At 35.4% G+C, this 27,778-nt stretch overlaps 1 protein-coding gene across 1 annotated transcript in view; it reads left to right on the forward strand.

Annotated features, from left to right (window-relative positions):
* The window catches only part of luzp2 (leucine zipper protein 2), a 117,354-nt gene that overhangs the window by 61,734 nt on the left and 27,842 nt on the right, over nucleotides 1–27,778 (forward strand). Inside the window, exons 2-5 of the mRNA XM_028443322.1 lie at nucleotides 5,490–5,607; nucleotides 13,455–13,525; nucleotides 16,883–16,964; nucleotides 21,234–21,296. Of these exons, the coding sequence (XP_028299123.1) occupies nucleotides 5,490–5,607; nucleotides 13,455–13,525; nucleotides 16,883–16,964; nucleotides 21,234–21,296 (334 nt within the window). The remainder of the gene's footprint in view (nucleotides 1–5,489; nucleotides 5,608–13,454; nucleotides 13,526–16,882; nucleotides 16,965–21,233; nucleotides 21,297–27,778) is intronic.

The raw sequence follows: 27,778 nt of genomic DNA on the forward strand, positions 1-27,778 counted from the left end.
TTATAGTTTAAATAAGGATTTTTTTTTCAGGCAAATTGATGCACCTTAATTTTTTCTGTTACAGACTAAAAAATAATGTTAATAAAGTTATTCTTTGAAGTAAGGTGATCTATATTTTTATATTTCTATTATTATTATTATTTGCCTGTTTAAACTATTTGTTCCAACATTGAAACTTTGAACCCTTTTTACCCCTTTTTCTGTATGTTTTTGTCCACTTTAATTTGCAACTTTCATCCAATTTCTGTGGTTCTTAAAATCTCATTTCCACCAAAACTGCCTGAAAATGAAGTACAGTGGTGGAGTTTTCAGAATAAAAGGCCGTGCCTCAGAGAGACCTAAGAGAACGTTTCAAGGCCTCAATGAACTCATGCACGAGAGGCTCCATTTATTTTAGTCTCACTCTAAGGTCCCAGAGAGCATTAAGACAGCGCTGCTCATCACTGAGATCATCAGCTGTGTGTGTGTGTGTGTGTGTGTGTGTGTGTGTGTGTGTGTGTGTGTGTGTGTGTGTGTGTGTGTGTGTGTGTGTGTGTGTGTGTGTGTGTGTGTGTGTGTGTGTGTGTGTGTGTGTGTGTGTGTGTGTGTGTTACTTAGAGTTTGTGTCACTCAGAGTAAATGCACAGCGCATGAAAACAGGCATTCAATCTCACATTAAAGATGTGAGTCTCCAAGGTGAAGATACAGAGAGATTATAGAGAGATGACCCCTATATCGTCCCTATACGACCCTTATCACTTTATAACATGACTTATCACTTAATAACATGACTTATCACTTAATAACATGACTTATCACTTAATAACATGACTTATCACTTTATAACATGACTTTTCACTTTATAACATGACTTATCACTTTATAACATGACTTATCACTTAATAACATGACTTATCACTTTATAACATGACTTTTCACTTTATAACATGACTTATCACTTTATAACATGACTTATCACTTAATAACATGACTTATCACTTAATAACATGACTTATCACTTAATAACATGACATATCACTTAATAACATGACTTATCACTTTATAACATGACTTATCACTTTATAACATGACTTATCACTTTATAACATGACTTATCACTTTATAACATGACTTTTCACTTTATAACATGACTTATCACTTTATAACATGACTTATCACTTAATAACATGACTTACCACTTTATAACATGACTTATCGCGTAATAACATGACTTATCACTTTATAACATGACTTACCACTTTATAACATGACTTATCACTTAATAACATGACTTATCGCTTAATAACATGACTTATCACTTTATAACATGACTTATCACTTTATAACATGACTTACCACTTAATAACATGACTTATCACTTTATAACATGACTTATCGCTTAATAACATGACTTATCGCTTTATAACATGACTTACCACTTTATAACATGACTTATCACTTAATAACATGATATATCACTTTATAACATGATATATCACTTTATAACATGATATATCACTTTATAACATGTTATATCACTTTATAACATGACTTATCACTTTATAACATGACTTATCACTTTATAACATGACTTATCACTTTATAACATGATATATCACTTTATAACATGATATATCACTTTATAACATGATATATCACTTTATAACATGATATATCACTTTATAACATGATATATCACTTTATAACATGATATATCACTTTATAACATGACTTATCACTTTATAACATGACTTATCACTTTATAACATGACTTATCACTTTATAACATGACATATCACTTTATAACATGACATATCACTTTATAACATGACATATCACTTTATAACATGACATATCACTTTATAACATGACATATCACTTTATAACATGATATATCACTTTATAACATGACTTATCACTTTATAACATGATATATCACTTTATAACATGATATATCACTTTATAACATGATATATCACTTTATAACATGTTATATCACTTTATAACATGTTATATCACTTTATAACATGTTATATCACTTTATAACACGACTTATCACTTTATAACACGACATATCACTTTATAACACGACATATCACTTTATAACACGATATATCACTTTATAACACGATATATCACTTTATAACACGATATATCACTTTATAACACGATATATCACTTAATAACATGACTTATCACTTAATAACATGACTTATCACTTAATAACATGACTTATCACTTAATAACATGACTTATCACTTAATAACATGACTTACCACTTAATAGCACACTATATCACTTTGTAACATGACATATCACTTAATAACATGACTTATCACTTTATAACATGACTTAACACTTTATAACATGTTATATCACTTTATAACATGATATATCACTTTATAACATGATATATCACTTTATAACATGACTTATCACTTAATAACATGACTTATCACTTTATAACATGTTATATCACTTTATAACATGTTATATCACTTTATAACATGTTATATCACTTTATAGCATGTTATATCACTTTATAACACGTTATATCACTTTATAACACGACTTATCACTTTATAACACGACTTATCACTTTATAACACGACTTATCACTTTATAACATGACTTATCACTTAACATGACTTATCACTTAACATGACTTATCACTTTATAACATGACTTACCACTTAATAGCACACTATATCACTTTGTAACATGACATATCACTTAATAACATGACTTATCACTTTATAACATGACTTATCACTTTATAACATGACTTATCACTTTATAACATGACTTATCACTTTATAACATGTTATATCACTTTATAACATGACTTATCACTTTATAACATGATATATCACTTTATAACATGACTTATCACTTTATATCATGACTTATCACTTAATTACATGATATATCACTTTATAACATGACTTATCACTTTATAAGATGACATCACTTTTTTTCAAGCGGGATATGCCAGTGTAGCTCAACGGCGGCCATCTTACCTCAGACAACTGACGTTCTGACATACTGACGCACTCTACAGTAACTAGTAGTTAAGAGTATTTAAACAAAAATATCCTTAACTCAATGAATAATTGACGGATTTACATACAAACCTTATTATACGTAGTTATAACATAGGATGCTTGTACATGTTGAAATTGTCGCTTGCCATTTGAATATTGGTTGAAAATTGAACAAGTTAGGGTGTCTGAGGTAAGATGGCAACCACGTTGCTATGTCGCTCCCCATTGTCTAACAGCGCGGGTAAGTCATCTACTGTTTATATATATCTATGGTGGTTTGCCTCCAGGCTAAGCCCCGCCCAACAAAATACGTCACAATGTTTGCAAACAATCAAAAGGTCTATTAGGACCAAAAACAGAATAAAAAACCCAAAACAGGCCAAAAACAGACTAAAAACTACTCAAAGCATTAAAAAAAACATGGAAACAATAGACCAGAAAGACTGGAAACAGATTAAAAGTAGCAAAAACAAACCAATATACTAAGAACAAGAAAACAAACTGACCAAAAACAACTAAATGCAGACAAAAAAAAGCAATATGTCATTAATGAACAGCCCAAAAAGAACAAAAACTGATTAAAGACCAGACAGTGAGTTTGATTAAGGAAAGACGAGGAAATGGAAAGAAAAACTTACTCTCAAATCTGAAATAAGCTTCAATTAATGTCAAACATCTTTCATTCCTTACCTGCTTAAGTACAGTAACTAAGTAGTTGTACTTTTGTTACTACACACCTGTGTGTGTGTGTGTGTGTGTGTGTGTGTGTGTGTGTGTGTGTGTGTCTGTGTGTGAGACATACTGTATCCTCAGTAATGAATAGTACGACAGATGCAGGGAAATCTCTCCCCTCGTCTTCATCACTAATAAATTCCCGTGTGAAACCATACGGAGGGGCTTTATTTCTTTATTTCACAGGTGTTGCTGCTCTGCTGCTGATCTATGTGTTTTTGTAGTTATTCTGGGAGGCTTCGTGCATCACTTTTCACTGTTTCTGTGGCCTTGGCGATGAAGAACGCGTTGCCAGATTGGATGAGAGCGATTCATGTGAAAAGGAGGTGATCTTGTGAGCATCAGGAAATAATGCAGTTTTCATTCAGAGTGACTGAGGGACGATGGAGGGATGGAAAGTGTTGCCACTGCTTTGTGGGGACGGATCAATGTCAACGTTTCATCTTTGAAACAATAAATGAGTTTATAGCACAGTAGCTTTCTCTACTCTCACCATTAAAACCAGTTCAGTTCCTGAGGAATGTTCCACCTTTAAAGGAGAAATGTTGTTAATCCCCACGAAATGATAAATGTATTAATGAAAATATGGTTCAGTTGGAGATTTGATGCATTTGGACTAAAAACAGAACAAAAAGTGACAAAAGGAGATCAAATATAGATAAATTATCTGATTATTGAAAGATTTAAAAAAAAGACCTAAAACACACAAAAAACAGACCAACATATTAAGAACAAGACCATAAACAGTTACCAACAACATAGACCAATATATGACTGATAAACAAACTATAAAGAACAAAAATGTACTTAATAGGACTAAAACTAAAAACAGACTAAATAGACAAGAAGAATTTAAAACCAGACCAAAATTACACAAAAAGAACCAAAAAGGCAAAAAAAAAAAAAAAAAAGCCAAAAACCCCAGAGACAGATTAAAGGTAGTGAAAAAACAGACTAAAAAAGATTAAATAGACATTAACAGACTAACATACATGGAACAAGACCCTAAACAGACCAGAAAACATACTAAGAAAAGACTAAAGACACCAAAAAAAAGTTGATAAATGCTAGAAAAAAGATAAAAAGTAGCAAAAAAAACAAAGCAACATATGAAGAACAAACCACAAACTGACCAAATACAGACCAAAAAAACACAATCGGACAAAAAGGGACAAATTAAGACTAAAAACGAGCAAATAAAACTCGTAGAAACAGAGTAAAACTAACTAACTCTTCTAAGAACAAGAACAAGCACCAGAAAAGTCTGAAAATAGAGAAACAATACGACTAGAAACAGATTAAAAACAAACAAGCACAAGATGACAATATCTCATTGATAAACAGACTATGAGAAACAAAAACTGATGAACAACCAGACCAAGATCAGACGAAATAGACAAAGAAACAGACAAATGGACTAAAGATAAGACAAAAAGGACAAAAAAGACTAAAACGGCTAAAAAAAAGAGTGAAAATGACATAGATGGATGTAAAATCAGACATTTGTTGTCACAGATGTTTGTTACGCCTGATGAGGCGCTAAGCTATGCTAACAGGACAACAGGAAGTGGCTAACGCACTCTGCGGCTCCGTCCTATGATAACTGGATGGATGGAGCTCATGAATATTAAGTGGTCTCAGAGTTCTGTGTGAAATGAGTCCTTCTCATTCAGATATTAGCCTTAGCGCGTTAGCTTCCACGGCTCATCGCTGTTTCTTCTTCTGTTTGAACAGACAAAGCTACGATGGGCTGGAGAAGAAGCTGAAGGAAGTGTTCAGCGAGCGCTCCAACCTCCTGCACCAACTCTCCAGGACTTCAAAAGAGCTGGACAGCATAAAAGGAAACCTTCAGGTCTGACTTTCATTTCTGCTTTAACACGGAGCAGCTTGCTTTCACAGCGCTCGCTCACCTTTCAATCAACCTGCTGTGAAACCATGTTATTAAATATTAATCACAAGTTGGTCCCCGGGCACAAAATACAGACTTCATCTCATGAAACAGAAATGCACATATTATTATTACCACTGTTAACTTTATTTTTGAACAAAAACAAGCTAAAATGACAATCTGACACTGAATACATCCTCACATGCATGATTAGGGCAAATTTCTCCCTTTTACACACAATTAGTCTGTGTAAACGGGTGGAACGAGAGACGGAAATGTCAATTCTTATAGAAAATCTGAGGAGGTTTTTACCTTCTGAAATGGAAATGTTTCTCTAGCTGTGTTTCCATTACTCCTGCAAATGTAGAAAAAAAATAAAAAAATAGCTCAATAAAAACTAGTCATGGAAACAAATGGAAAGAAATGGACTAAATAGACAAAAAATGGATAAATATGACCAATATCTGATTATTAATAGATTAAAAAGACCAAAAAACAGACAAAAACAGAGCAACATACTAAGAACAAACCATAAAAAAACCAAAAAGGACAAATTACCGTCAACAAAAGAAAATATAGCACAGAACCTGGGGGATAGAGCTTTCCCTGTCACTAAATCAAACCACAAACAGACTAAATAGATGAATAAAACAGACAGAAATTAAAACCAGACCAAAATGACACAAAAAGGACCAAAAAGACAATTTTGTTTTAAAGAAACACTAGAATTGTGGTATTGACTCTGGGGACTGCAGTGGTATGATGAGTTCACCAGAACCTATTAGTGTTTTTGCTCATTCTGATGCATTCTTATACAAAGTGTCTATAGTTCAGGACCCGGGCCTCAGACAAACCTGACTACACTTCCTGTGCGCATGCGAAGTTCCGTCACTGCCAGACCTTTTCTACATACGCATAATGTGCCTGTGTTACCACCATGTTAGATGTGGGTTCGAATCCCACTTTTGACATTTTTTTTTCATTTTAACATATTTAACACTGCAAATTCCACCTTTAAAAAAAAAAGAAACATTTTAGGGCTAAAATAAAATGAACTATAGCTAGAAGGACACGGGTCCAGCAGTGATCAGCATGCACACAGGAAGTGCCGTAACAATAGTCAGGTTTGTCTGAGGTCCAGGTCCGAACCAAAAGCAACAGCCTAATTTATATCCCTAGAATCAGAAACAATATGAGCTCATTTTTGCTTATTTTTACGCTTTTTTTGCAACTACACCGAACTTACCATATTTTAACCTATTTTCATCACTTTTTCTTGCCACATTTTTGCTCATTTTAATGTATTTTTGCTACATTTCTGACACTTCTACATCACAATCCAATGCCTTTTCTGCACATTTCTTTCCATTTTCAAGACATTTTCAGCATTTATAAACCTTTTCCACCACTTTGTCACCTAATGTCACATATATTGACCCATTATTGTCACTTTTAACCTCTTTTCACCATATTTCATGCTTATTTTTGCCAGTTTAAACTAATTGTTCCAATATTGACACTTTAAACCTTTTTTTTTTTTTTTACCACTTTTTCTGTCTGTTTTCGTCCACTTTAATTTACAACTTTAAACCAATGTTTGTGGTTTTTTTAAATCCCATTTCACCACCTTTTCCACCATTTTTCATCACTTTGAACCCATTTTATTTCTGATTATAAATATTTACACTTTATGGATGGACCCCAAAAATCTCTCCCCTTTATTCCCCCTTATAGATGGTCCTGTCTCCACATGACTGTTCTTCAATGTTCATGTCTGTGTTCAACCACCTTTAGCTACAGTGGGGGTCCCTGCTCTCTGGAACTTTTATTTTGGGGGTCACGGGCTGGAAAGGTTGAGAACCATTGGTCTATACTATAAAATCTCTAAACAACAATCTATGCTATGCTAACCATTGCTACTCTTTATTCACTATTCTCTCACACAGATGTAGATTCCTCAGATGATCGTTTTTTATAGAAGGGGGCGGAGCCAACAGTGCTTTGTCGTGCCACATAATGGTCCAATCAGGAGCCTCATTTGTACATATCCACAACGTTTGGGACTCATAAAAAACAAACCTGATGAGATAATGTGCGCACCTCCATGGCAGCTCTGACCCTGCCGTACGCACAAAATCATGAGAAATGGGAAACTCCGCCCCCAACAGGAGAAGAATGAAATGAAAGACAGCTCTGTGAAATTCATACATTTGTGTGAAATAATCGAACACTGCACATTTCACAACACACATCATGAAATCTGCAAAAATGAAGGAGGAAAAAAATGACACTGACGCCTCAGGGAGTGAGTGACATGTGCTTCATTTTTATTATTTCAGACAAGGAAATATAATTTATGTTTCTGGCACTTATAGTGCATCTGTGTCACAGAGGGATTCCCCAATGATCCTCCAGCCTTTTGGTCTGTGAGGCCTAGCTCCGCCCCTGTCCACCACCTGTTGAACAGACGTTCTTCCTATGGAGAGTGATCCACATGTTCTCCTCCGCTTCTATGTCTGACCATTTCTTTTTCACCTCAGTCACAGTCTGACGCTCTGAGGCAACGAAACGCGATCTGCCTTTCTGCCATTCCTAATGTTCACTGTGTCACCACACTACGCTTTACTGCGTGTCCACCTCAGCAATTCATACTGTACCTCCACCTCATGTTGAGCCAAATAAGTTTTATTCGCTAGTTTTCCCCCTCGGTCCACCGTGAAATTACTATTAGTGAATATTCATTAAGGGCGTTCACCTGACCTTTTATAGGTACCATATGGGCGGAGCCTGACCTTTTATAGGTGCTGTATGGGTGGAGCCTGACCTTTTAGAGATGCCATATGGGCGTTCACCTGACCTTTTATAGGTACCATATGGGCGGAGCCTGGCCTTTTAGAGATGCCATATGGGCGTTCACCTGACCTTTTATAGGTACCATATGGGCGGAGCCTGACCTTTTATAGGTGCCATATGGGCGTTCACCTGACCTTTTATAGGTGTCATATGGGCGGAGCCTGACCTTTTATAGGCACTGTATGGGTGGAACCTGACCTTTTATCTGTACCATAGGGGCGGAGCCTGACCTTTTATAGGCACTCGTATGGGTGGAGCCTTACCTTTTATCGGTACCATAGGGGCGTAGCCTGACCGTATCGGTACCATATGGGTGGAGTAAGGTGTTTCCTCACGTACGTCAGCTTTTGGGTTGATTGTGATTTATAAACGGAGCGTGGGACGAGCGTGTGCCCTCGTTTATACAGTTTTTTTGCGTTTTTGTTTCCTACGCACTTTTATAAATGAGGCCCTGGTCACAGGATCTCAGCCAATAGCAAAATTCAACTGTAATATCCTGGTTTCAACCCATAGAGGGCAGTCATTCTGACATTTTACGACAAATTTAAATAGTTTGACCAGAATGTTGAGAGTTGGACTAGAATCAATCACTACCTCATACACAATACATTTGTTTTCAGCAGAATACAGTCGTTTTTTGGTTTAGTTATTGTTTCAGTTCCAGTGGGAATGAACTGCAGTTAAAATTCCTTCCATGTACTAAAGTACAAAGAAGTAAACACAGCGCTGTGTGAAAGTTTCCATGCAGTGATCTTCATGAGGAGGAGGAGGAGGAGGAGTCAGAGCTTCGATCGTTGGTCTTAAACATGCACAGCAGCAGCAGCATCACATCCCCCAGTGAACAGAACCATTAACCAGCTCTCGCTCTCTGTGTTTAACCCCTAAGGACTTTACGCTACACTCACACTGTAGAACAACCAGTATCGACAACATGTCTCACACAGAGCACAGTTCTTCTGATCTACACTAATGAAATAAAGGAGGAGCTCCTCATAACTCAAACAGTTCCACAGATTTAGCTCAGTTTACTCTGTGAATATGGATATTAAATCATTCCCAATTTCTAGTTGATTTAAAAAAAAAGATCCCACAAAATGTTTGTTTTTAAATATTCCAAAAATTACATTTTATTTTCTGTGAATTAACACCAGCCAGTCTAAATTTTGCTCAAAAATCTTATGATTTGGAATGAAATTCTGAGTGAAATTTCACTCTTTCCCAACTATATTTAACATCCGTGTTGTTTCCTATTAATTGTTAATAATTCCAACTCGTGCAGTGCAGTAAAAAGTATGAATTATTACTATAGAAAAGTGGGAGGTTCAGTAGTTTTTTCATGGATAAATGAGGTTGTGTTTAAAGGTGGGACTTCAGGGACATTTAGGTTTGTTGTGAAATAGAGGGATGTCCCACTACAGCTTCATCACTTCTGATACGATGCCGATATTGCAGCCTTACGTATTGATCGATACCGCTATCGATTCGATACAATATCAGGACGAATCATACATACTTTTATTACTTAATTTGTAGTGTGGAATGTTAGAAAAGGCTTGATCATGTGATGTCACTCAAACAGAGAACAATAGTCAGCAACAGTAGGGATGAGAAAAACTGACCCATTTATTATTAACTCATTGGTTACGTACATTTTTACCTTCAACATAATATCTACAGTATTCTACAATTCCATATTCGTTTTCTGGCTGATATCGGACCAATATCAGATATCCAGTTATCAATATCGAATTGGGACACCCCTAGTAGAGTGATAACTATTGTGTTTTCATATGTTTTGGCTTTTAGCAAGGAGTAGGGAGTTAAACCCCATCTATTCAGATTCCAGTTTGTTGTCACACACACACACACACACACCAGATAGAGTTTTTGAATATTTCAAGCTTAATACTTGCGGGTATTTTCTGGAAATGTTTTAATTTTAATTAATTTTATCTTTAGTGAATTAATGCCAGCTGGTGAATCACGTCCGACTTTTGCACAAAATCCAGTGATTTATCAGTAAAATTTTACATTTTCATCATCTTTGTTTCACATATCAGACATTCAATCGTCTGTAAATACGTCAATATGACGTAAATATCCCAAAAAATTCATCTGAGGTATTTTTGGGATCTGATTTAAAATAAATAATAATTTTTTTTGTCTGTTTTTCTGTGATCATCGAAAACAAAAGACCCAACATGTCCCTGTTGGTTTCTATCCATGTGATCAGATCCTTTACATGAATACAGACGGAGGAGTCCACTTTGTCCCAGCACGCACACACACACACACACACACACACACACACACACACACACACACACACACACACACACACACACACGCACACACAACCGATTGACCCAAAGCGTCCCCGTCCTACAGGGTTCCCCATAGATCAGATGTGTGTGCGTGAACATCTTGTGAGAGGAAAGGAGTGTGTGTTTCCTGCCCTGCAGCAGCATCAGGTTATGAACAGCTGACAGACGCTCACTACCCGCTAACTGTGGGCGTTTGACAGCAGCCATGTTTGAATTCTCCGTGGTGGCCCGAGGCCACGCAGATCTACTCTGCTGTGGATTATTTCCCTCTGTATGAGTCGTGATGTGTAGCAGCAGAAAAAGCAGCTCTACTGTGGTTTTTAAATGTGCCAATGTCACTGTGAAATGAGATAAGTTGGTGTGCAGCGGCACAAAATGAGGCGGAAAACAAAGGAGCAGGAAAATCTTTATGTTTTCAAAGGATCTGCTGCAGATGTTTATCATGTGTCCTCAGTGGTGGACAGTGGCTTCACATCTGTAACCTTTAACTTCTTAATGCTACTGAACCCATTCCTAAAGCACTTCATAGGGAACAACTCATTACATCATATGTATTTATTTATTCATCTGAATAATATCCACTGTTATCTAGGAAGTGTTCTATTATTTGGGCCATAGTATATAGTCATCTTAAAGATGGAAATCCTTGTTTTAATGAGAAATAAAAGTTAAATTGGTAAAAAAATAAACATAAAATGTCATGAAAAGAGGTTAAAGGTGACAATAATGGGTCTACGTATGCAACATAGTGTGTTTTTAGAGTCATTTTGTGTGTTTATAGTGTCATTTTGTGTGTTTATAGTGTCATTTTGTGTGTTTTTAGTCATTTGTTGTGTTTTTAGTGTCATTTGGTGTGTTTTTAGAGTCATTTTGTGTGTTTTTAGTGTCATTTTGTGTGTTTTTAGTCATTTGTTGTGTTTTTAGTGTCATTTGGTGTGTTTAAGTGTGATTTCTGGGTTTTTTTGGTCTCGTTTTGTGTGTTGGTGTCATTTTGTGTGTTCTTAATGTCATTTGGTATGTTCTTAATGTCATTTTGTTTGTTTTTAGAGTCATTTTGTATGTTTTTATGTAGAAAAAATGTGAAGAAAAGGCATTGAAATTTGATGGAGAAGTGGTAAGAAGTGTAGTATCATTTGGCCCATAGTATATAGTCATCTTAAAGATGTAAGTCCTTGTGAGAAATAAAATGGGTTCAAAGTGGGGATGCAACGATTAATCGTAAGGTAGTTAAAAATTGATTCATAGGTATCACGGTTGATATCGATTTTCTGAAAATTGAATCGCAGTACTTTTTTTAACCAGCAGAGGGCGCTATCCGGAAGTGTTGGCGGCGGGCGGAGTCTGCTAATACTTTCTTTCTGGCTGCCTTCTACTCTTAAATATGTTAATAAATGATTCATTACCCCTTTAGCACCGAAAGAATATCTGTAATATTACTTGAATATCTGTAAAAGTCACGTTTTTCTATTAGCTCTGTCTGCTAGCATAGCTTCTCTTCTTCACTGCAAGATATCTGCATGCCAACCGACCACTGTGTTACCAGCGCCCTCTGCTGGTCCAAACAAATATGACGTAAATCAGTGCAATGACGGTTTTTTTTTTTTAAAGTCCAATTGTTAAGGCACAAAATACATTTTCAGTTGAACATTTAAAAGAAAAAGAACTATTATGCAGTTTTGCATTGTTTATTATAGAACCAGAATTTAAATTAATAGGCTTCATTTTCATTTGTATTATTCCTTTATTTATTTAATTCAAGATTTATTTTTAGTTAAATTGCATTGTTTTGAATAGTTTATTAAGGAATTCTTTTGACAATGAAAAATAAAAGGAAAATAATACAGTATTTTCTAGTTTTTTTCCCAAAAGAAAATTTGTCTACAGTTCCATTTTGTAAATGAAAAACTCGTGAGAGAATCGTATCGGGAGTTGAGTGAATCGTTACATCCCTAGTTCAAAGTAATCAAAAATGGTGGAAAAGTGGTGAAATGGGATTTCAAAAACCACGGAAATTTGGTTAAAGTTGCAAAAACTTGAGAATCAGTGACTTAATAACAGCTTTATAATGGTTTTAGTAAATATTTGCTAATCTAATTTTGGTCTTTTCTGGATGATGTTTTCTTGTCTTTTAATTGTGTGTTGTTGTATTGTGTCTTTTACGTGTCATTTTGTGTCTCTTTTGTGTAATTTTGTCATAATTTTCCTACGTTCCACCACTTCTAGTGAATTCTCTGCTCACTATCTACAGTTAAGACTTTAAAATCTTCAATAATACTGACTTTGTTCTGCTCATATCCATCTAAATGTTCATTAATGTGTTGATCTTTGTAATAAACGAGAGCAGCTCTAATTATCTTGTGATGAGAGGATAAAGTGAAGGATTAACTCATTTAACCCTCGAAGTGAACTTTTTAACCTCTGTTTCTGCAGCTCATTGACATTCACACACTGGTCTCACTGCTGCTGTAGAGAAACACAAACCATCTGGATGTTCATCTGTGGGAGCTGAAAGTTTGATCCACTCTGAAGAAGATTATGAAACTATAGGAATGATCACATATCGTTTTAGATCTATTATATATCTACTCGATTTTAATAATATGTAACAAAGTGTGTTCCGTGCTTTTATTTCAGACATTAAAGAACGACGACACGGTGACGAAAAAGGACGTTCAGAGAATCCTGGAGCTGAGCCACAAGCAGAGGTACAAACATCGTGTTCTACTGTCGTTCATGAGAGTAAGAGGAAAAATAAACCATCAGTAATGACTTTAAAAAGCATGTGAGCAGGGAAATAAAGTTAATGATATCTAACGATTACAACTTTCAGCCTCTCTGGGCTCATTTTACCTTCTTCATCTTATTGTAGCTTTGTTTCTATCTTGGCTAATCAATTTAGTATATATTAGCTTAGCTTAGTAGTTCCCAAACTGGGGGGCGCTCCAGGCTCACCTTATATTAGCTTATTATCTTAGATTGTCTTAGCTCATTTTAGCTAGCTCACAATCTATTAACTTTGTATTGCTAAGCTTAGCTTTTCTTACTTTATCTTATATTTTTTAATTATTTTAGCTTAATCTAGTTTATCTGAATTTAGTTTAGCTTATCTTATTCTAGCTTCATTTAGTTTAGGTGAACTTAGTTTAGCTTATTTTACACATTCTTATATTCCCACAGCCTTATGTTCCCCCGCTTTTTTTTAAAATTATTATTATTATTTTTTTTTTTTTACCTGATTTTAACTTTGCTTAGCTGAATTTAGCTTTTCTTATTGTGGCTTAGCTTGATTTAGTTTAGCTCATCTTAGTTTAATTTTGCTTTCCTAATTTTTGTTTATTTAGCTTAGCTTTATTTAGATTAGCTTAGCGTTATTTACTTTATCGTACCTTAACTTTGCTTTACTTATCTTTGCTTAATTTGGCTTATCTTAGCGTTGCTTCATTTAGCTTAGTTTAGCTTGATTTAGCTTATCTTAGTGACGTTTGATTTAGCTTAGTTTAGCTTGATTTAGCTTATCTTAGTGACGTTTGATTTAGCTTAGTTTAGCTTGATTTAGCTTATACTTGTTTAGCTTGATTTAGCTCGTTTTAGCGTCGCTTTATTTAGCTTACTTTAGGTTATCTTAGTGACGTTTGATTTAGCTTTGTTAGGCTTGATTTAGCTTTGTTTAGCTTGATTTAGCTTATACTTGTTAAGCTTGATTTAGCTTATACTTGTTTAGCTTGATTTAGCTCGTCGCTTTATTTAGCTTACTTTAGCTTATCTTAGTGACGTTTGATTTAGCTTAGTTTAGCTTGATTTAGCTTATCTTAGTGACGTTTGATTTAGCTTAGTTTAGTTTGATTTAGCTTAGTTTAGCTTGATTTAGCTCGTCTTAGCGTCGCTTTATTTAGCTTACTTTAGCTTATCTTAGTGACATTTGATTTAGCTTAGTTTAGCTTGATTTAGTTTATACTTGTTTAGCTTGATTTAGCTTATCTTAGCGTCACTTTATTTAGCTTATCTTGGCTCCACCCTCTTTATAGAGTTTCCTTTAAGATTAGTTTAAGTAGATCTGTGGTAATCTTAGCAGAAATGTAGCGTATGTTACAGAAGTATCTGAACCGTGACTTTAGAAACATGTTTAAACCGTGACCTTAGCTTTGTTAGCGATGATGATCTGCTAAAGCCTGGAGACAAACTTTTGAGTCGAACACTGAAACATGTTGAATTGAAATTGCTGCATTATTCAGAGCCGCCTCTTGTTGACATGACACTTACAAATTTGCCCGATGAATAAAACAAAACGGCAATGGAAATCCGACCCAAACACTCCCACGCTGAATATTTATGAACAAATATGCAGATAACAATCTCGGTGAGTGTGAAAGTTGGACAGTTTGAACTGTGGGGGCGTCCATGATGGAAAGAGCAGCAGATCCTTCATATATACTCTTATTAACACTAATACATGCAATAAAACTCACCCGGCTTCAGTTCATGGACAAAACACATCCAGCGTCACTGATTCACAGCCTTATATTGAACAGGAGAGATAAAAACAAACAAAAAGCAGTAGAAGAAAATGATAGTAAATAATAGGTAATAAATTAAATAACTAACTAATACAAAAATAAGAATGATGGATTGAATAAATAAATAAACAGATAATAAAATATAATCAGAGAAATAATAAGTAAGTCAAGATAATCTGTGATAAATGACAATAAATTACACATCAATAACAGAACAATAAAGAAATTATAGATAACAAATAAATACAAATATTGATAAAATAAATGTACAAATTGAATAAAATAAATGTACAGATTGAATAAATTTTGAATGAATAAATTAGTGTAAGGTAATACATACATGAACAAATAAATGAATACATGAACAAATAACAATAAAAGTAAACATTTTAGTCCAAATAGAAGAAAAAAATTGAATAGACAATAAAAATGTATTTTTAAAAATTTCCATGAACAAAATAGAATAATAAAAAAATGAAACAATAATATAAATTAATATTAATACTAATATTAATACTAATACTACTAATAATAATAATAATAATATGCAAGAGAATAAAATCACTGCAACCCTTAAAAAAGGAGCAAGCCGGTCAGAAAATGGGTGGAGGGAATAGAATTAAATGTGTATGCAGTAATATATGTTTTGGAGGGAAGCCATCTGCATCATATATTTTGTTTATTGTAATATTGTTTTTTGTATCATTGCATTTCTTTAAAATAAAACAGTATAATCAATAAACAGAAAGGCAGAAATAAAAGTAATTTGTTTTTTAAAGTAAAACTCATTCAGAGTTAGAAGTACAGTCACGTTGCAGCAGGCGTGGACTTATATTTTACTATAATAATCATAGTCAATGCTTTTATGTATTAAACACTGCAGTATCAGTGAGTGAGAGCCATGATGGTTAGCGTAGCGCGCTAACACAGGCAGTGGTTCTGGGTGTAATGGAACCACTAATGACGTGTCTGCCTCGTATGGCTCTGATTGAAGTGTGAGCGGTGTCCTGATAGCTGATCAATAAGCTATCAGCCGTTAGCATGGACGCGCTACCAACCAGAAACGTCTCTAAAGGGTCTTTTTCAACCTCCATTATTCCCTGACTACATCCCATGGGAGCTCACAATGGTTTTACTGGTTTTTCTGTCACAAATAAAACTAAACGTGTGCAAAGAACTTTACAATGACTTTTTAATGTCACAATTAGTAAGTAATACCAGTTTAAACTAGTAATAATGCTATCTGGTATTGTTAACTAATGCTTCCTGCTGCTGCTAACTAATGCTATCTGCTACTGCTAACTAATGCTATCTGCTACTGCTATCTAATGCTATTTGCTACTGCTAACTAATGCTATCTGCTACTGCTAACTAATGCTATCTGCTACTGATATCTAGTCACTACTCTTAGTTTTCTTGTTGTTTTGTGTCTTTTTGGTACTTTTTGTTTTCTTTTTGTGTCTTTTTTTGGTTAAGTGTTAACCAATCAGAGACAGAGGTGTCCGGGGCTACCCATGCTGATGTCACTTCCTGTTTGTGTCCTGACAGAGATGAGATGAGGTCGCTCCAGGCCGCCCTACAGAAGCAGCTGGACGAGGCCAACGAGAGAGCGGAGAAGCAACAGGCCACGGTGAGACCATTACCCAGCATGCACCTCTAGCCCTTCATTACTCAGCATGCATCTCCATTACCCAGCATGCACCTCTAGCCCTCCATTGCCCAGCATGCACCTCTAGCCCTGGAGTCTGCTCGTGTTCCCAAACAAACAGCAGATAATCAGCATTTAGTGAAGGCAACAGTCGTATGTTTTCTGCGCCATTGGCTTTTGTCTTTTTAATCTGTCGTTTTACAGAAGATATAAACAAGTGGATTAAAAAGAGTCAAAAACCACATTTTTTTTTTCATGAATTTGTGATAAATGGGATGCTGATGTCAGCAAATGGCAGATGCACTTTGGTGTCAAAAAAATCTAAAATTTTAACCAACTGTTGCAAAAACTTGGCATAAAAGGAGAGAGAAGTAACTAAAATTGGCAAAAAGCAGTCATGAGTGGCAAAACAATGGGCAAGTGAAGAGGAAACAGGAGGTATGTATTTGCTTATATAAGCAAAATGGGGCAAAAAAAAATGTGAAAAAAGGGATATTTATTGACAAAAGGAGCTAAAATCTGAAATAAAATTAAAAAATAATGGCAGTTTACATGTCATCCCACGCACTTCAGTCTAAGAAAATACTGAAATTTTGAACCGCAATTTTGGGTTATTTCACCACTCTGGAATGTTGAAAATCCTTTACATGAGGCTATTGTTACTTATGTCTTATAATAATGTATTATATATCAGTTTTTTTGTGTATTTTTCTGTCATTTTGTGTGTGTTTTTGTTTTTTTGTTTTGTTTTTTTGTCATTTTGTGCGTTTACTTCAGGGGCCTTTAGCCTGTGTGTCTGTTGTAGGGAGATTGGAACGAGATGTCAGCAATGATCCTGGTTTTGTCAATGTGTTATCGTTAAACTGTCACACACACACACACACACACACACACACACACACACACACACACACACACACACACACACACACACACACACACACACACACACACACACACACACAGGCGTCATGCTTTAAGGCTTTTCTCATATTCAAAGCCAGGCTGATGGACGCTGATAGAAGAGGAACAGTGTGAGTGTAGCGTCTCCCGCTGACATTCCTGTTAGTCCCACTCTGACATTTATGCTCTAATGAATGATATTTACCGCTGTAGCAGACGACAGCAGCACCTCTGCTTCTATGCAAATGTCACCAGCGTTGAGCACAACCATAAAAACACAGCAGCTGCTTCTCACATTCTCACAATCTCACATTCTCCTTCAAGCCTCAGAAAACTGTGAGATAGAAAATTGTGATCACGTCGCAGCACAGCCATGGGCAGAAATCACATTAAAAACACAACATTAGAAATACAACATTAGAAATACAACATTAGAAATACAACATTAGAAATACAACATTAGAAATACAACATTAGAAATACATTAAAATCACATTAAAAATACATTAGAAACACAACATTAGAAATACAACATTAAAACACAACATTAAAATCACATTAAAATCACATTAAAAACACAACATTAAAAACACAACATTAGAAATACAACATTAAAATACAACATTAAAATCACATTAAAAATACATTAGAAACACAACATTAGAAACACGACATTAGAAACACAACATTAGAAACACAACATTAAAATCACATTAGAAATACAACATTAGAAACACGACATTAAAATCACATTAAAAACACAACATTAGAAATACAACATTAGAAATACAACATTAAAAACACAACATTAAAATCACATTAAAACATTAGAATCACATTATAAAGACAACAATAGAAAACACAACATTAAAAACGCAACATTAAAAATGCAACATTAAAAACACAACGTTAAAATCACATTAAAAAGACAACAATGAAAAACACAACATTAAAAACACAACATTAAAAATACAACAATAGAAAACACAATAATAGAAACACAACATTAACAAACACAACATTAAAATACGTTAACAACACAACAATAGAAACACAACATTAAAAAACAACATTGAAAAGACAACAATAGAAAACATATTGTTTACAACATAACATAAAAAAACATAAAAACAATATTGGAAACACAACAATAAACATACACATTAGAAACACACTATTTTATATTTGTGTGTGTGGATGAAAGCTTCCAAGTGTGCAGCTGGAAAGGGGTGTGGCTTGGGCTGGGCAAAAAATAAATACATTTTTTTAGATAAAAACAATTTTTATTTTGCAAATTGAATTTAAATTTTAAAAAATTAAATAAAAATTCCCACCACAATTTTTTTTGACTTTTTGGCGTTCTGTCCTTGTGGGTTACCGTAGCGCGATGTGATCCCGCCCCCTCTTTGTTTACATGTGTTTACCCTTTGAGTAGCTATATGTGTGTGTGTCACTATGCTGAGATGATTATGGAAGAGTTTATTATTATTTTTAATTGTAATGTTATATGTTATAAAATATGTAGTTATATGATTTCCTAATCAGAAAATTTAAGCTACTGTGAAGTAGCTGTTACTCTTTTGTTTAAACCTGGGTTAAAGCTTGAAATTGTTGAATGACAGAGTCTCATTTACTTTTTATTCTGGAATTGTTCTCTGTATTTTAACTCTTGAGGACAATCACAGAAATAAAGTTGCACATTTGACAATGTATCTGATGTATGCAGTAATTTGTAAGTGCATTAAAAAAATTAAAAATCGAGAATCGAAACTCAAATTTCACAAATCTGAGATTTTTTTTTGACAAAATCTCCCAGCCCTAGGGGCAGCCTATAAATGTGTTACATATTTTGTCATTGATTGGTTGTAAAAAAAACATCACATCAACGTAGGACATTTGAAATTAAATGTTTTGGAATTTATGTTTGGACAAAAATATTGGGGGGGGTTAAATTAGTTAGGTTTGAATAATGGGGGGTTGTAACACCCCTAACCCCCCTGTATTTTACGCCTCTGGTCAGACGTACCAACCGTTCTGTAACAGTTTTTATGTTTATTGCTCCAGTTTTGAACATATTGACAGTGAAGCTAGTGCTATTTGTTAGCCTGAAGCTAACCGTCGGTCTTAAACTGTTGCTGGAGGCTCTGACAGTGACGGGGAAAGTATTGACTTCCTCCTGTGTTTCCTCGGCCTCGTACACCATGTCCACACCTGAGGACACACAGAGCCCCAGGCCTGATATACACCTGATTCATCTCTATAAACACACACACACACACACACACACACGCTGCTTCTCCATCTGCAGTGTGTGTTTGAAGCACAGCACACTGAGCGGATGATAAACGTTCTTCAACCCGCGGTGCATCCGACGCAGTGGGACGTGGTTTAGCCCCACCCACCAAACATCAGGAGAGCCAATGAATGATCAACATCAATAATCATAATAGTGCACTGATCAAACTGGTGACTGTGTTAACTGATGACAGCGAACACCTGGCCACCAGCTGGTTTCATATACACCACCGGAGTCACTCAGCAGCAGTGTAGGTATTTTAAACTAGTCAATACTCAACAACAGGACTCTGACTCTAATCTCTCAGTCACTTTGTGAGCTTTTGTACACATTTTGTGTCATTCTTTGTGTTTTTTTCATGACATTTTCAGTTGATTTTGTTGTATTGTTTTTTATGATTATGATGAAAGATGGATGGATTGTTTTTTTTAACCATGATTTATCTCTTTTAATTCTTCTTTATCTGGCAACACTTGGCACTCCTGTTTACAGAAATCAGTCATTTGACACATTATTTTACAAATTTGTGTTTATAATGATCATTATCATCAGATTAATCATATAAATACTATCATGTGTGTGTGTTTATGACTGTGTGTGTGATTCAGTGCACGTGTGTGACGTCTCTCCTCATGCTGGTTAAATTAAAGAGAATAACTCACACTGGTGTTTCCACCTGTTTTTACAGACGATCTTTGATCATTTTTCTGCTTTAAAAAACTTGTCTGCACTCGTTTTCCTCAGCTGTTCTTGAGATCAACTTTATTGATCAGCGTGAACAGGAAGGTCCTTCAGGGGGATAAAGTGTCCGCAATGTGTGAAATCTATAAACACAACACACACAACATAAACATAAACTAAAGGACAAATAACACAAGGAACATCAAAGGTTTCATCACTTTTGCTTCAGCTTTGATCTTCAATAGATGGATGGATGGATGGATGTATGATGTATGAATGGATGGATCAGCTGAATCTCTATTGTCTCAGAGGTACACACACACACACACACACACACACAGTAGATGCTAATAATGTGTCTCTCTCGTCAGATGAAGTTCCTGAAGGTTGAGATGGAGAAGAAAACTAAGATCATCAAAGACCTGCAGCAGGAGGTGAGTGAGAACATGCAAACTGCTCCTAATGCTGCACTGATTCAAGGACACACAGAGATATAAGCTTTAGTCGGTTTGATTCAACTTTCATTACATTTACATCACTCATTTCAAACATTTCTGACATGTCGTAGAAATAATGGAGTTCACTTTAGCTCCTCCCCCCTGAGACTATCCACTTTTATCACAGTGGGCGGAGCCACAAACATGTTATCTGAGGGTCACATGATCAACATTAATGTCAGCGTTATGTCATTTTCAACATTTTTCTTATTTCCTCAGTGTTTTTCTGTCATTTTTTTGTTTATTTGGCATCGATTTTATGTACTTTTGTTGTCATTTGTAAATTTTTCTGTATTTTTGTCACCATCTCATGTGCTTTTGTCATAAATGTTTTTTATCTTTACTTTTGGGGGCGCACTTGGCTGCGTGTGGGCCCAGGGACTCACATCTCTCATTATTGTTGTCATTTTTGTGCATTTCTGATGTATATTTGTGACTTTTTGATGACTTTATTTTTTATTTTTTGTATCATGTGGGTAATTTTGTTTTCATTTTGTCTTATTTTCAGTGTAACTTTGTGTGTTTTTGTGTATATTTGTTGTTATTTTATGTGTTTCTGTCTTCTTGTGTGTGTTGTTGCTGTGGTGATGTTGTGTTGTTGTGTGCGACAGGTGAGCTGATGATGTCGTCTAATAAACTGTGTGTGTCCTTGATGAATAAACACTTCCTTCCTTCCTGTCGTTGGTCCGTCAGCATTTATTGCTTTGATTGTGGAGACGATCGAGGCTAAATTAATAAAATGATCCTTGACATAAGGCCAGTGTTGGCTGATAAAGATCAGCTGTGATTAGACGCTCTGATCGATGGAGCTCATCACACATCGAAGACAGCAGGAGGACGACAGGTCTGTCCCTGAGGAAGGACGACTAGAATAATATGGCTTAAAGTCACAGGAAAAGTCCTTTGATTACACTTTTTATTGACTCATTAAAACTCTGAAAATTTACATCAAAAACAAACAAACAAGGCAACAAAAACTCAACACAACAACCCTGAGATAAAACTACAACATGATGACAGCGATGACAATGAGTGCCAAAACAATAAAAACAGACCTTAATCCACAGCAAAGATACACAAGTCTAAAAATAATTAAAAATTACACAGAAAAACTCCCAAAACACACAAAATGACAAATATGAACCATAAAAACACAACAATAAAAAACACAAAATTTCCAAAAATACACAAAAAAAATTTCAGAAACATAAAATAATGGAAAAATGTACAGAGGACAATATAGCATAACAATGAAAATAGAAATGACAAAAATAGTACACAAAAAGATAAAATGAAGATGATGAACCTGCAGAACCCTAACAAGTGAGCTAACACAAGCACCGAGCTAACGCTAGCGCCAAGCTAACGTCACGAAATGCATTTTAATACAGTCTTTTCAGAGACAAAAACGTCAAAATGAAATGACTAATAAAAACTTTAGACTTAAATTAAATCACGTAGGCCATATCATCAAGGATCTAAAACGAGCACACAGCGCTAACATATGAAGACGGTGCAACTGCTAATGCTAACAAAACAATGACAGGGACGTCTTATCATCACACTTTTTAGCGTTATTTACAGCTTACCGAAGTGCTCTGTTCATCGTCTCCAAAGATAGAAGGAATTGAACCCTCAACCAGACAAAGTCTTTCTGTAAATCCTTCTTTATACTGGTGGAGGTTGATGAAGCAGTCATCCTTTAAGTGCTTCACACACAAAAATGACCTTATCCACAGATGTGGTACATTTCCATAAAAAATAAAACTCAACCAGGCACTTTGAAAAGGTTCTGATGCTGGGAGATGGTGTAATGAAGCGTGTGGGTTACTACATCCAACAACCCAACATTTTGACTTATCCTCTCGTAACTTCTGCATCCTTGAGCTTGGACTACAAAATAAAAGCGAGAAATAAAAATGGCGGATTGCTCAAAGTGTTGGGCCTGGAGTGGATGTCCTAATTTGGCAGTTCTGCTGCAAATACTGTGACGTTATTGTTCAACAAACGTAATAGAGAATAGAAAAATCTAAACAGATTGAAAAATATGATCAAAACAGAATATAAAGATATCTACGGAGCACCTGAAGAGACTAATTTGAACTTTTCTGTACTTCTAAACACTCTAAATATACAACAAAATGCATTTAAGGGCTAAAAAAGTGGATTTAGCATGATATGTCCCCTTTAAAGATACAGTACATAAAAGGACAACAAAAATAAATCCCAAAACTACAATACATAGAAGGACTCCGGAAACACAAAACAACACCAAAAATTACTCAAGAATTACACAAAATAATTCCAAAGTCGCATAAAATGAGAGTTAAATATTTTCAAAATACACAAGCCCTTCTTTATTTTTTCCTGAAGAACAATCGTTTGGAGTAAACCAGTCGTCACCAGGCTAATAGTAAAGCATGGCGGTGACGGCATCATGCTGTGGGAGATGTTTTGGGAGAAATAAAAGCCTCCAAGCATCTGCTCCTTCTGTCACCTCTGACCTCTGATGAAGCTCTGAAATGTCACAGCGAGGCTTCGTCTCTGATGAATGTCATCGACCTTTGAGGCTGAAACACGTTGTGACATCATCGCCTCTCGTCCTCTGGCAGCCAAAAGGACGGGCGTGAGTCGACGAGCGGGAAGTGAAAATGTCAACACGAGCCGTGACGTCAGAGCGTTGACGCTACGCTGGGCTTTATATTTTTAGTGCAGAAATGAATGAATCAAATATAAAATAGTATTTTATACATAAATTACATATAATAAAGAGAGAACAAAAAGTAACACAATAATTAATCAAAAAAATAAAATAAAAATGTTTTTAAAAGTTAAGAAAAATGCTAAAAATTTACATATTTTAATTTAGAAAAAAAATATACATATATATATTTATTTTTATTTTTTAACAAAGAATTTAAAAAAAATAAACAACAATTTAAACAAACAAATCAGAATTAGCAAGAAAAACAAATAATTAGTGGACTACACAAACTAAAAAATAAAGAGAATAAATATACAATTGAGAATTAATAAAACAATAACAAAAAATGACAATAAAAAAATTAAAAAGGAAAAATAAGAAGTACCATAAGGCTCATCCTCACTGTGATTCACCCTAACACACACACACACACACACACACACACACACACGCGCACGCACACACACACACACACACACACACACACACACACACACACACACACACACACACACACACACACACACACACACACACACACACACACTGCCATGATGTCTGCTTTATAACAGCTGTGTGTCCCTCAGAGGAGGTCACACTGTGTGTGTGTTAGTGCGTGTGCGTGTGCGTGTACGTGTAGAGGTGACAGTAAGTTCAGGGAGGGATGTAAACCACCATCCTGTTTTTCTCTGTAGTCCAATAATAATATTAATAACAACTAGAATATCTGCTCTCCCTGAAGAAAATGCACGTGAAGATGCAACTGCTGGCCCACGTTGCACAGCATTAGCCTAGCATTAGCTAGCATTAACGTTCACATTATTGTTAGCATTAGCAAGCATTAGCTCAGCATTAACATTCATATTATTGTTAGCATTAGCTAGCATTAGCGTACCACTAGCATTAGCATAGTGTTAGCATTAGCCTAACAATAGCATTAATCTAGCATTAGCTGAATATTAGCAATAAGGTTTAAAAAAGGTTGAAATGTGTTGAAGGTAGTAACTGAACATGTTACAGGTTTAAATCAGTTGAAGAACAGCTGGGGATGAAGGGGTTAAAACGGAGAAAAAAGGTATAATAACAGTGAAGATGTCTCCTCTATCCTCACTAATAAACAATCAAAGGAGGACGATTCTCTCTCCTCTGATTGGCTATTGAGGTCTCTCTGTCACTCACATCTGTGATGATGTCGTCAGGGTCGACTGAGGTTTGTCTCAGAAACGCTGTGTGACCTTTAAGAAGAACACACACACACACACGCACAGTAAACACTGCTGTCTGAAACAGGCCGTGCTCTGAGTTCAACCCACGCTGAGCATCTTCATCATCATCATCATCATGTCCATCACGTCCTCCTGAGGGTTCAGCTGTAGAAATCCTGACTTAGATCTGTTGTTTTTATATTTTGGTCTGATGTTAGACTCTGTTGTGAGGATCAAGTTCTAAAGCTGTGTCCACACCTAACGATACTTCAGTGACTCTGGAAACTAGGTTACATTTAAAATCGATGTAAATGACGCGACTTCAACCGACGCGACTCACACGTCCTGAGTCGCTCAAAGTTTAAAACTGTGAACTTTCCAAACGACTTTGAGCGACGCTGTGTCGCTCCATTTAATCAGTGATGAGTTTCACTCATACTATTCACACTATTTATACTATTCACACTATTCATACCATTCATACCATTCACACTATTCACACTATTCACACTATTTATACTATTCACACTATTCATACTATTCACACTATTCATACTATTCATACTATTCATACCATTCACACTATTCACACTATTTATACTATTCACACTATTCACACTATTCATACTATTCACACTATTCATACTATTCACACTATTCATACTATTCACACTATTTATACTATTCACACTATTTATACTATTCACACTATTCATACTATTCATACTATTCACACTATTCACACCATTTATACTATTCACACCATTTATACTATTCACACCATTTATACTATTCACACTATTTATACTATTCACACTATTTATACTATTCATACTATTCACACCATTTATACTATTCACACCATTTATACTATTCACACTATTTATACTATTCACACTATTCACACTATTCACACTATTCATACTATTCACACTATTCACACTATTTATACTATTCATACTATTCATACCATTCATACCATTCACACTATTCACACTATTCACACTATTTATACTATTCACACTATTCATACTATTCACACTATTCATACTATTCATACTATTCATACCATTCACACTATTCACACTATTTATACTATTCACACTATTCACACTATTCATACTATTCACACCATTTATACTATTCACACCATTTATACTATTCACACTATTTATACTATTCACACTATTTATACTATTCACACTATTCATACTATTCATACTATTCACACTATTCACACTATTCATACTATTCATACTATTCACACTATTCATACTATTCATACTATTCATACTATTCACACTATTTATACTATTCACACTATTCATACTATTCATACTATTCATACTATTCACACTATTCATACTATTCATACTATTCACACTATTAATACTATTCATACTATTCATACTATTCCCCGGTCGTCACTGGAGCGATGAAGTGACCAACAAGTGTGACAGTGTTTAAGCGACTCATCATGGGCGACTTCAGTTTGGTGTGAACGTGACGTTAGAACCTTAGTTTTCATTGATCACTGAACTCAAATCTATTTATTCTACATCTATAGTCTGGTTGTCTACACACTTTGTACCAAACTTCACCCATGTATCCTACTGACCTATCTACCTACCCACTGACCTATCTACAGTACATACCTACTAACCTATCTACAGTACATACCTACTGACCTATCTACAGTACATACCTACTGACCTATCTACAGTACATACCTACTGACCTATCTACAGTACATACCCACTGACCTATCTACAGTACATACCCACTGACCTATCTACAGTACATACCTACTGACCTATCTACCTACCCACTGACCTATCTACAGTACATACCCACTGACCTATCTACAGTACATACCTACTGACCTATCTACCTACCCACTGACCTATCTACAGTACATACCTACTAACCTATCTACAGTACATACCTACTAACCTATCTACAGTACATACCTACTGACCTATCTACAGTACATACCTACTGACCTATCTACAGTACATACCCACTGACCTATCTACAGTACATACCCACTGACCTATCTACAGTACATACCTACTGACCTATCTACAGTACATACCCACTGACCTACATATTGATCTAATGATCAACCAACTGATTTACTGACCTACAGACCTACTGACCAACTTACAGACCTACCCATTGGCCTACAGACCTACTGACCAACTTACAGACCTACCCATTGGCCTACAGACCTACTGACCAACTTACAGACCTACCCATTGGCCTACTGACCAACTTACAGACCTACCCATTGGCCTACTGACCAACTTACAGACCTACCCATTGGCCTACAGACCTACTGACCAACTTACAGACCTACCCATTGGCCTACAGACCTACTGACCAACTTACAGACCTACCCATTGGCCTACAGACCTACTGACCAACTTACAGACCTACCCATTGGCCTACAGACCTACTGACTAACTTACAGACCTACCCATTGGCCTACAGACCTACTGACCAACTTA

Source organism: Gouania willdenowi, chromosome 3 (assembly GCF_900634775.1).
Source record: "Gouania willdenowi chromosome 3, fGouWil2.1, whole genome shotgun sequence".
Classification (NCBI taxonomy): Eukaryota; Metazoa; Chordata; class Actinopteri; order Blenniiformes; family Gobiesocidae; genus Gouania; species Gouania willdenowi.